Raw genomic sequence first — 12377 nt, forward strand, 5'->3', positions numbered from 1 at the left:
TCCTGGTATCCTCAGTTCCGCACAGAGTTTCTGCATTCCCACATCTCCCAGGTTATTGTTATCGAGCCTAGAGAAGATGGTGTTCAATCAGACACAGGTTATGCAAGAACATGGAATGGGAATTGAGACCTCGGCATTTGAAGAGGCAGTAGGGGACTAGAGGAATGGTTTTCGATGGGAGAGTTAGGGGATTAGAGTGATGGTCTTTGATGGGAGAGTTAGGGGATTAGAGGGATGGTCTTCGATGGGAGAGTTAGGGGATTAGAGGGATGGTCTTCGATGGGAGAGTTAGGGGATTAGAGGGATGGTCTTCGATGGGAGAGTTAGGGGATTAGAGGGATGGTCTTCGATGGGAGTGTTAGGAGATTAGAGAGATGGTCTTCGATGGGTGAGTTAGGGGGTTAGAGGGATGGACTTCGATGGGGGAGTTAGGAGATTAGAGAGATGGTCTTCGATGGGTGAGTTAGGGGGTTAGACATATGGACTTTGATGTGAGAGTTAGGGGATTAGAGGGATGGTCTTCGATGGGAGAGTTAGGAGATTAGAGAGATGGTCTTTGATGGGTGAGTTAGGGGGTTAGAGGGATGGACTTCGATGGGGGAGTTAGGGGGTTAGAGGGATGGTCTTTGAGGGGAGAGTTAGGGGATTAGAGGGATGGTCTTCGATGGGAGAGTTAGGAGATTAGAGGGATGGTCTTCGATGGGAGAGTTAGGGGATTAGAGGGATGGTCTTCGATGGGAGAGTTAGGGGATTAGACATATGGACTTTGATGGGGGAGTTAGGGGATTAGAGGGATGGTCTTCGATGGGAGAGTTAGGGGATTAGAGGGATGGTCTTCGATGGGAGTGTTAGGAGATTAGAGAGATGGTCTTCGATGGGTGAGTTAGGGGGTTAGAGGGATGGACTTCGATGGGAGAGTTAGGGGATTAGAGAGATGGTCTTCGATGGGTGAGTTAGGGGGTTAGACATATGGACTTTGATGTGAGAGTTAGGGGATTAGAGGGATGGTCTTCGATGGGAGAGTTAGGAGATTAGAGAGATGGTCTTTGATGGGTGAGTTAGGGGGTTAGAGGGATGGACTTCGATGGGGGAGTTAGGGGGTTAGAGGGATGGTCTTTGAGGGGAGAGTTAGGGGGTTAGAGGGATGGTCTTCGATGGGAGAGTTAGGGGATTAGAGGGATGGTCTTCGATGGGAGAGTTAGGGGATTAGAGGGATGGTCTTCGATGGGAGAGTTAGGGGATTAGACATATGGACTTTGATGGGGGAGTTAGGGGATTAGAGGGATGGTCTTCGATGGGAGAGTTAGGGGATTAGAGGGATGGTCTTCGATGGGTGAGTTAAGAGTCAAGGGGGGTGATCTTTTATTAGGGATTTTGGTTGATCTGGAACACACTGATGGCCTAACTAGTATTTTCCTGCTTGGTGTAAGCTTTCTGCTCTCATGATCTGAATGAAATTCTGCTTCCTGAATCACCTTATCTCCCTGTCCAGTCCCTGTATGCTCGGGTCTCACAAGGTTCCTCTCCGCTTTCTGACTGCTAACGGTTATTGTACGTTCCCTTGCCTCGTTTGTTCCTCTGAACTGAATTAGCGCATGTCTTTCTATCCACTGACATCCCTCCTGTCAGCCTACAGCCTTCTCTCTCACTCTCAACCACACAGCCTGTTTTACGGTCACAGCTGATGCATTTCATTCTGACCCACTGATAGGTACCACGGACAGAGAAGGAGCCAGTCCTGAGGCCTGTGGAACACCACGGCCTTGCTTTCACTAAAATACCCGCTGAATATTACTCAGCGCTTCCTGTCACTGAGCAGTTTGGACCCGCTTTGTCTCTCTCCCTTGGATCCCATAGGTGTTTAATTTTCTATTCGGTCTGTCACGTGGGACTGAGTCACTGTCAACATCCTGGGGGTTACCATTGACCAGACATTGAACTGGACCAGTGTGGCTGCAAGAGCAGGTCAGAGGCTGGGAATCCTGCGGACAGTAACTCACCTCCTGACTCCCCCAAAGCCTGTCCACCATCTACAAGGCACAAGGCAGGAGTGTGATGGGATACTCCCCACTTGCCTGGATGAGTGCAGCTCCCACAACACTCAAGAAGCTCGACACCGTCCAGGACAAAGCAGCCCCGCTTGATCGGCCCCCCATCCACAAACATTCACTCCCTCCACCACCGACGCACAGTAGCAGCAGCGTGTGCACCATCTACAAGATGCACTGCAGCAACTCACCAAGGCTCCTTCGACAGCACCTTCCAAACCCACGACCACCACCATCTAGAAGGACAAGGGCAGCAGATACATGGGGAACACCACCACCTGGAAGTTCCCCTCCGAGGGAGTATGAGGGGCCAGGTACTAAATTAAAAAGCAGAGCCTCAAAGGTAATAATCCCTGGGATATTACCTGAGCCACGTGCAAATTGGCATTTGGGTAAATTGGGTTAGGGAGATGAAGGCTCGGTGCAGAGACCGGTGTGGGGAGAACTGAGCTGGGGTCTGTGGAGTCCTGGCACCGGTACTGGGGAACGTGGGGGGGTGGGGTGGGGGGTGCACTGCGCTGTTGGGAAGGATTTCCTCTGAACTGTTGCTGGGACCAGTGCTCCAGTGAGTGGTGTAACTAGGGAAGTAGAGAGGGCGTTAAAGGAAGTGAGCGGTCAGGAAAGGAACATGGAGAGGAAGATTGAGCAAGTTAATGGAAAATGAGAAGGCAACTGGTCAAAGTGGAAATAACGGCAAAACGATAATCCGATTATGGCTTCTGGGAGGGACAGTGATCACAAACTTAAGAGGTTGCCGGCAGGTAGGGCCACAGTTTATAGAAATAGTAAGAGAAACTGAACTAAGGGTCTGAATGCCCACAGCACTTGCAAGAAAACAGGTGAATTTCTACTTGAGCAAGCGATTCATACGCTTGATCCGATAGCCATTTGAGAGATGTGACTACAAGGAGACCAAATCTGGATATCCAAGGGTATGTGGCATCCAGGAACAACAGGAAGCTGGGGGAAAAGGTGGTGGGGTAGCTCCGTTAACTTAAGAGGGCCGTTAGTGCTGCAGCGAGACATGAGCTCAGATCTAAAGGTCAAAATGTGGAACCAGTTAACGTGGAACGAAGAAAGGGCAAGGGGGGGTAAACACTGGTGTTTATCGGCAATGGAGAGTTTATTAATGGGGAATAAAGAAATGGCAGAGAAACTAAACAAGTGCTTTGTGTCAGTCTTCATGGGGACAATACTATAATGGTTCCAGGAATAATGGAGAACCAAGGGGCTAGTGTAAATGAGGAACTGCATGATACTGATATTATTAAAAATAAAACAGTATGAGAGAAATTAAAGGGATTGAAAGTAGATAAATCCCCTGGATCTGACCATCTACACCTCAGAGTGTTGAAAGAAGCAGCTGCAGAGATTGTAGACGCATTGATGACCATCTTTCAAAATTCTGTAGACTCTGGAATGCTTCCTGTAGATTGGAAGGTGGGAAATGTAATCCCGCTCTTTAAGAAAGGAAGGAGAGGGAAAATGGGGAGTTACAGACCTGTTAGTCTGACACCAGTAGTGGGGAAAATGCTAGACTCTATAATCAAGGATGTGATAACAGGACACTCAGCAAATAATGGTGGGATTAGGCAGAGTCAAACATGAGTTTATGAAAGGGAAATCATGTTTAGCAAACCTGTTGGAGTTTGAGAATGTAACTAGCAGGATAGATAAGGGGGAGCCAGTAGATGTGGTATATTTAGATTTTCGGAAAGCTTTCGATAAGGTCCCACATAAGATGTTATTCAGCAAATTAGAGCAGGTGGGATTGGGGGAATATACTGGCATGGATTGAGGATTGGGGTAACGAACGGAAAGCTGAGAGTAGGAATAAATGGGTCTTTTTCGGAGTAACAGGCAGTGACTAGTGGGGTACCGCAGGGATCAGGGCTCGGGCCCCAGCTATTCACAATCTATATCAATGATTTGGATGTGGGCACCAGATGTAATATTTCCAAGTTTGCTGACAACATGAAATGAGGTGGGAATGTGAGCGATGAGGGGGGTGTTAAGAGGCTTCAAGGGGACTTAGACAGGTGGAGTGAGTGGGCAAATACATGGCAGATGCAGTATAACGTGGATAAGAGGGAAGTTATCTACTTTGATAGGAAAAACAGAATGGCCGAGTATTATTTAAATGGTGATAGATTGTGAAATTTGGTGTACAAAGGGAGCTGGGTGTCCTTGTACACCAGTCACTGACAGCAGGCGTGTAGCTGCACCAAGCAGTTAGCAAGGTAAATGCTATGTTGGCCTTCATTGTGAGAGGACTTGAGTACAGGAGCAAGGATGTCTTACTGCAGCTGTACAGAGCCTTGGTGAGACCACACCTGGAGTGTTGTGTGCAGTTTTGGTCTCCTTACCTAAGAAAGGATAGACTTGACACAGAGGGAGAGCAGTGAAGGTTCACCAGGCTGAGTCCTGGGATGGAGGGATTGTCGAGTGAGGAGAGATTGGGCTGACTAGGCCTGTATTCACTGGAGTTTAGAAGAATGAGAGGGGATCTCATTGAAACATATAAAATTCTGACTGGGATGGAGAGACTGGACGCAGGGATGGACAGACTGGACGCAGGGATGGACCGACTGGACGCAGGGATGGACAGGCAGGACGCAGGGATGGACAGACTGGATGCAGGGATGGACAGACTGGACGCAGGGATGGACAGACTGGACGCAGGGAGGATGTTTCCTCTGGCTGGGGGGGGGTCTAGAACAAGGGGTCACAGTCTCAGGATACGGGGTAGACCATTTAGGACTGAGATGAGGAGAAACTTCTTCACTCAGAGGGTGAAGAAAACTCCCCAGAGGACTGTGGAATCTCAATCATTGAGCATTAAAGACCGAGATCGATAGATATAAAAAACATCCAGGGAGACGGGGGTAGTGCAAGTTAGTGCTGCTGAAGTAGACCAGCCATGATCTCATTGAATATTGGGCAAGGATCGAAGGGCTGAATGGACTACTCCTTCTCCTATTGTTTACATTCTTAATCTGCTTGCCATCCTGATTTCGAAATCTATCGGCTGTTCCTTCACTGTCACTGGGTCAAAATCCTGGAACTCCCTCCCTAACAGCACCGTGGGTGTACCTACACCACACGGACAAAATCCTGGAACTCCCTCCCTAACAGCGCCGTGGGTGTACCTACACCACACGGACAAAATCCTGGAACTCCCTCCCTAACAGCGCAGTGGGTGTACCTACCCCACACGCGACAAAATCCTGGAACTCCCTCCCTAACAGCGCCGTGGGTGTACCTACACCACACAGGACAAAATCCTGGAACTCCCTCCCTAACAGCGCCGTGGGTGTACCTACACCACACGGACAAAATCCTGGAACTCCCTCCCTAACAGCGTCGTGGGTGTACCTACACCACACGGACACAATCCTGGAACTCCCTCCCTAACAGCGCCGTGGGTGTACCTACCCCACACGGACACAATCCTGGAATTCCCTCCCTAACAGCGCCGTGGGTGTACCTACCCCACACGGACACAATCCTGGAATTCCCTCCCTAACAGCGCCGTGGGTGTACCTACACCACACGGACAAAATCCTGGAACTCCCTCCCTAACAGCGCCGTGGGTGTACCTACACCACACGGGACAAAATCCTGGAACTCCCTCCCTAACAGCACCGTGGGTGTACCTACCCCACACGGACAAAATCCTGGAACTCCCTGCCTAACAGCGCCGTGGGTGTACCTACCCCACAGGCGGACGCAGCGGCTCAAGAAGGCAGCTCACCACCACCTTCTCGAGGGGCAATTAGGGACGGGCGGCCAACGCTGGTTCGGCCACATCTCGTGAAGAAATCGGAAAAGGCTTTACTCAAGCCCATGTAGCCTACATCTACCACACTACCCTCATCGACCCTCCTCCTTGTTACCTCCTGAACCACTTCGATGGGGCCGGTGAGATACCATCCTCCCATTCCACAGGAGGAATTGACTCGCTACTTGGAGGAGGAGTGGGGGGGGCGGGGGGGTGTTGTGGCCGGTGGGGGAAGAGCGGGAAGAGGGCCGGCGCCAGCGGGGGGAGGGGTGGGGGTTAATCCGTTAGCTTCTTCGAGGGGGCAGGGGCTGGGCCGGAGGGCCTGCTGCGGTTGGTGGCGCCCTTACCTGATCTCCTTGCACTTGCGGAGGTGGGGGAGGAGCCGGTCGAGCCCTTCCGGCTGGGCGATGGAGGAGCTGACGTCCAGGCATTGGGCCCGATCCAGGCACCCGAGGGCGTAGGCCAGGGCTGAGCAGTCGACAGGGTTGAGGCGCTGGGCGGCGAGGTCGAGGCGGGCGCCGCGGCCCAGCGAGCGCTGGACCAGGCCCCTGTGCTGGGCCTCGAAGAGCCGGTGGAGGGCCTGGAGCAGGGCCCTCTTGTCCCCCGTCTCCGCCGAGGCCCGGGTCCCCTCCAGCAGCCAGTCCAGCACCAGCGAGCAAGGCCTGCGCGACAGGCCTCCCAGGGGTCCGTCCAGGGCGTGGGTGTTGGCCGGATTGGCCAGTCCGGCCAGGAAGCGGGAGAAGACCTCGTAGCGCCCGTCGGGGCAGGCCGCAGCCTCCCCCAGGGCCCAGCTCAGCTCCTCCGGCCTACCGCCCAGGAAGAAGCGGAGGGCGGCCAGGAACTCCTGGACGGTCAGGTGGAGGAAGCTGAAGGCCGCCTGGGCCGAGGCGGCGTCCCGCTCCAGGAACTCGGTCAGGAAGCCCGAGAGGAAGGGGGAGGAGCCCAGGCCGTGCTCCCTCAGCTCCGGCTGGTAGAAGACCAGCCGCCGACCCTTGACCCCGGCGTAGGCCAAGCGGCCAACCCTGAGGACGGCTCGCTTCAGGTGGGGGGTGTGGCGGGCGTGGTTGGTCAGCAGGTTGGCCAGGAAGAGGCCGAAGAGCTGGGTGACGGTCCGGGGAGGGGGCCGACACTCTGCCCCGCCCCTTCTGCGGGTAAACTGACCCTCCAGGGCCGAGCAGAGGATCCAGCAGTAGGAGGGGTTGAAACAGAGGGTGTAGAGGACCCCATGACCCCTGACGTGCCGGTAGACCCTCGGGCCTTCTGCCCGCTGGCCGTAGAACTTCTCGAAGTAGCGGCGCCGCTGCGGGCCGAGAAAGCCCAGGACCTCGGCGTGGGCCTGGAGGCCGGCGGGTTCCAGGGTCTTGAGAGAGCCGGGCCGGCTGGTCACCAGCACCGAGCAGCCCCTCAGCAGCTGTTGGCTGACCAGCCCAGCCACCAGAGCAGGGACGGGGTGCATCCCCTCGGGGTGGCAGCACCGAGAGGCAAAGTCCAGCTCCTCCCGGCTCTCGTCCAGCCCGTCCAGGATGAAGAGGACCTCCTCCGGCTGCCGGAGGATCCGGTGCACCGAGGACTCCAGGAAGGGGTGCCGGCCGACGATGAGGCCCACCAGACTGCGCTCCCCTCCCAGCAGGTTCAGCTCGCGGAACTGGTAGTGGAAGACGAAGGAGAACTGGCGGCAGACCTTGCCGGCGGCCCAGTCGTGGAGCAGCTTCTGCACCATGGTGGTCTTGCCGATGCCGGGGACCCCGGACACCGCCACCACCAGGGGGGCCGGGCCCAGCCGGGGGCCGGAGTAGCTCCGCCGGAAGAGGTGCTCGGCCCGCAGGGGCCTGGAAGAGCCGGGCCCGCCGGACGGCTGGGAGGAGAGGCTCTCGTGGATGTTGGCCGCGTCCACCATCTCGTTGTAGCGGCTGCCGCCCAGCCGGTGGGTGGTCACCACGATCAGCTCGGTGTAGCGGTCCTCCAGTCGGACTGCCCTCCTGGACTTCCTCCTCCCCCACGGCACCTTGTGCTGGTCAATCCGCGACGTCCACTCGGTCACCCAGCGTTTCAGCTCCGCCTGGCAGGCTACAGGGGGGACGGGGGGCGGGGGGTGAAATGTCAAAGGGCACAGGATCAGGGCAATGCTTCACTCTCCCCCTCAACACCCCCCCAACCCTCCCCATCCCACTGCCTCCCCCCACCTCTCCCCCCGCCCGCTCCTGGTCACCTTGGCCGAATCCTTACTTGGAGGACGGCTCCCCCCTCCCTGCCCCCCCCTCCCCCACCCCCGCAACAGGCACTGACCGCTCGCTGGGGTCACAGGTCACCAGAGGCACCGACCGCTCGCTGGGGTCACAGGTCACCGCAGGCGCTGACCGCTTGCTGGGGTCACAGGTCACCGAAGGCGCGGACCGCTCGCTGGGGTCACAGGTCACCGCAGGCGCTGACCGCTTGCTGGGGTCACAGGTCACCGCAGGCGCTGACTGCTCGCTGGGGTCACAGGACACCAGAGGCACTGACCGCTTGCTGGGGTCACAGGTCACCGCAGGCGCTGACCGCTCGCTGGGGTCACAGGACACCAGAGGCGCTGACCGCTCGCTGGGGTCACAGGACACCGCAGGCGCTGACCGCTCGCTGGGGTCACAGGACACCGCAGGCGCTGAACGCTCGCTGGGGTCACAGGTCACCGCAGGCGCTGACCGCTCGCTGGGGTCACAGGACACCAGAGGCACTGACCACTCTCTGCGGTCACAGGTCAACACAGGCGCTGACCGCTCGCTGGGGTCACAGGTCACCGCAGGCGCTGACCGCTCGCTGGGGTCACAGGACACCAGAGGCACTGACCACTCTCTGCGGTCACAGGTCACCGCAGGCGCTGACCGCTCGCTGGGGTCACAGGTCACTGCAGGCGCTGACCGCTCGCTGGGGTCACAGGTCACTGCAGGCGCTGACCGCTCGCTGGGGTCACAGGTCACTGCAGGCGCTGACCGCTCGCTGGGGTCACAGGACACCAGAGGCACTGACCACTCTCTGCGGTCACAGGTCAACACAGGCGCTGACTGCTCGCTGGGGTCACAGGTCACTGCCCAGGGTACCAGGGAATGGGGCTCCTGCTGCAGCCGACTCCCTCACCGGTGTCCGAGACAGAAAAGCGGCGAGCGAGCGGGATACGATGACAGGGGGTAACTCGGGCACTACCCGCCTGTCTCTCTCTCTCTGACCCTCTACTGACCCTCTGACAGTGCAGCACTCCCTCAGTACTGACCCTCTGACAGTGCAGCACTCCCTCAGTACTGACCCTCTGACAGTGCGGCACTCACTCAGTACTGACCCTCTGACAGGACAGCGCTCCCTCAGTACTGACCCTCTGACAGTGCGGCACTCCCTCAGTACTGACCCTCTGACAGTGCAGCACTCCCTCAGTACTGACCCTCTGACACTGCAGCACTCCCTCAGTACTGACCCTCTGACACTGCAGCACTCCCTCAGTACTGACCCTCCGATGATTCGGCACTCCCTCAGTACTGACCCTCTGACAGTGCAGCACTCCCTCAGTACTGACCCTCCGACAGTGCAGCACTCCCTCAGTACTGACCCTCTGACACTGCAGCACTCCCTCAGTACTGACCCTCTGACAGTGCGGCACTCCCTCAGCACTGACCCTCTGACACTGCAGCACTCCCTCAGTACTGACCATCTGACAGTGCGGTACTCCCTCAGTACTGACCCTCTGACAGTGCAGCACTCCCTCAGTACTGACCCTCTGACAGTGCGGCACTCCCTCAGTACTGACCCTCTGACAGTGCAGCACTCCCTCAGTACTGACCCTCTGACAGTGTAGCATTCCCTCAGTACTGAACCTCTGACAGTGCAGCACTCCCTCAGTACTGACGCTCTGACAGTGCAGCACTCCCTCAATACTGACCCTCCGACAGTGCAGCACTCCATCAGTACTGACCCTCTGACAGTGCAGCACTCCCTCAGTACTGACCCTCTGACAGTGCAGCACTCCCTCAGTACTGACCCTCTGACAGTGCAGCACTCCCTCAGTACTGCCCCTCTGACAGGGCAGCACTCCCTCAGCACTGAGCCTCTGACAGTGCAGCACTCCCTCAGTACTGACCTTCCGACAGTGCGGCACTCCCTCAGTACTGACCCTCTGACAGTGCAGCACTCCCTCAGTACTGACCCTCTGACACTGCAGCACTCCCTCAGTACTGACCCTCTGACACTGCAGCACTCCCTCAGTACTGACCCTCTGACAGTGCAGCACTCCCTCAGTACTGACCCTCTGACAGTGCAGCACTCCCTCAGTACTGACCCTCTGACAGTGCGGCAGTCCCTCAGTACTGACCCTCTGACAGTGCAGCACTCCCTCAGTACTGACCCTCTGACAGTGCAGCACTCCCTCAGTACTGACCCTCTGACAGTGTAGCATTCCCTCAGCACTGAACCTCTGACAGTGCAGCACTCCCTCAGTACTGACGCTCTGACAGTGCAGCACTCCCTCAATACTGACCCTCCGACAGTGCAGCACTCCATCAGTACTGACCCTCTGACAGTGCAGCACTCCCTCAGTACTGACCCTCTGACAGTGCGGCACTCCCTCAGTACTGACCCTCCGATGATTCGGCACTCCCTCAATACTGACCCTCTGACAGTGCAGCACTCCCTCAGTACTGACCCTCTGACAGTGCAGCACTCCCTCAGTACTGACCCTCTGACAGTGCGGCATTCCCTCAGTACTCAACCTCTGACCGTGCAGCACTCCCTCAGTACTGACCCTCTGACAGTGCAGCACTCCCTCAGTACTGACACTCTGACAGTTCAGCACTCCCTCAATACTGACCCTCCGACAGTGCAGCACTCCATCAGTACTGACCCTCTGACAGTGCAGCACTCCCTCAGTACTGACCCTCTGACAGTGGAGCACTCCCTCAGTACTGACCCTCCGATGATTCGGCACTCACTCAGTACTGACCCTCTGACAGTGCAGCACTCCCTCAGTACTGACCCTCTGACAGTGCAGCACTCCCTCAGTACTGACCCTCTGACAGTGCAGCACTCCCTCAGTACTGACCCTCTGACAGTGCAGCACTCCCTCAGTACTGACCCTCTGACAGTGCAGCACTCCCTCAGTACTGACCCTCTGACAGGGCAGCACTCCCTCAGTACTGACCCTCTGACACTGCAGCACTTCGTCAGTACTGACCCTCTGACACTGCAGCACTCCCTCAGTACTGACCCTCTGACAGTGCAGCACTCCCTCAGTACTGACCCTCTGACACTGCAGCACTCCCTCAGTACTGACCCTCCGATGATTCGGCACTCCCTCAGTACTGACCCTTTGACAGTGCAGCACTCCCTCAGTACTGACCCTCCGACAGTGCAGCACTCCCACAGTACTGACCCTCTGAAAGTGCAGTACTCCCTCAGTACTGACCCCCTGACACTGCAGCACTCCCTCAGTACTGACCCTCTGACAGTGCGGCACTCCCTCAGTACTGACCCTCTGACACTGCAGCACTCCCTCAGTACTGACCCTCTGACAGTGCGGTACTCCCTCAGTACTGACCCTCTGACAGTGCAGCACTCCCTCAGTACTGACCCTCTGACAGTGCAGCACTCCCTCAGTACTGACCCTCTGACAGTGCAGCACTCCCTCAGTACTGACCCTCTGACAGTGCAGCACTCCCTCAGTACTGCCCCTCTGACAGGGCAGCACTCCCTCAGCACTGAGCCTCTGACAGTGCAGCACTCCCTCAGTACTGACCCTCCGACAGTGCTGCGCTCCCTCAGTACTGACCCTCTGACAGTGCAGCACTCCCTCAGTACTGACCCTCTGACACTCCAGCACTCCCTCAGTACTGACCCTCTGACACTGCAGCACTCCCTCAGTACTGTCCCTCTGACAGTGCAGCACTCCCTCAGTACTGACCCTCTGACACTGCAGCACTCCCTCAGTACTGACCCTCCGATGATTCGGCACTCCCTCAGTACTGACCCTCTGACAATGTAGCCTTCCCTCAGTACTGACCCTCCAACAGTGCAGCACTCCCACAGTACTGACCCTTTGAAATTGCAGTACTCCCTCAGTACTGACCCCCTGACACTGCAGCACTCCCTCAGTACTGACCCTCTGACAGTGCGGAACTCCTTCAGTACTGACCCTCTGACATTGCAGCACTCCCTCAGTAATGACCCTCTGACAGTGCAGCACTCCCTCAGTACTGACCCTCTGACATTGCAGCACTCCCTCAGTACTGACCCTCTGACAGTGCGGCACTCCCTCAGTACTGACCCTCTGACAGTGCAGCACTCCCTCAGTACTGACCCTCTGACAGTGCAGCACTCCCTCAGTACTGACCCTCTGACAGTGTAGCATTCCCTCAGCACTGAACCTCTGACAGTGCAGCACTCCCTCAGTACTGACGCTCTGACAGTGCAGCACTCCCTCAATACTGACCCTCCGACAGTGCAGCACTCCATCAGTACTGACCCTCTGACAGTGCAGCACTCCCTCAGTACTGACCCTCTGACAGTGCGGCACTCCCTCAGTACTGACC

General features: G+C 56.8%; 1 protein-coding gene across 1 annotated transcript in view; it reads right to left on the bottom strand.

Annotated features, from left to right (window-relative positions):
- LOC121289000 (NACHT, LRR and PYD domains-containing protein 6-like) overlaps positions 1–12377 on the bottom strand; it is a 46548-nt gene that overhangs the window by 10513 nt on the left and 23658 nt on the right. Inside the window, exons 2-4 of the mRNA XM_041207872.1 lie at positions 8132–8893; positions 6177–7896; positions 1–67 (exon numbers count right to left, since the gene is read on the bottom strand). The exon at positions 1–67 is cut by the window's left edge and continues 20 nt beyond it. Of these exons, the coding sequence (XP_041063806.1) occupies positions 1–67; positions 6177–7896; positions 8132–8893 (2549 nt within the window). The remainder of the gene's footprint in view (positions 68–6176; positions 7897–8131; positions 8894–12377) is intronic.

The sequence above is a fragment of the Carcharodon carcharias genome, chromosome 2, assembly GCF_017639515.1.
Source record: "Carcharodon carcharias isolate sCarCar2 chromosome 2, sCarCar2.pri, whole genome shotgun sequence".
Classification (NCBI taxonomy): domain Eukaryota; kingdom Metazoa; phylum Chordata; class Chondrichthyes; order Lamniformes; family Lamnidae; genus Carcharodon; species Carcharodon carcharias.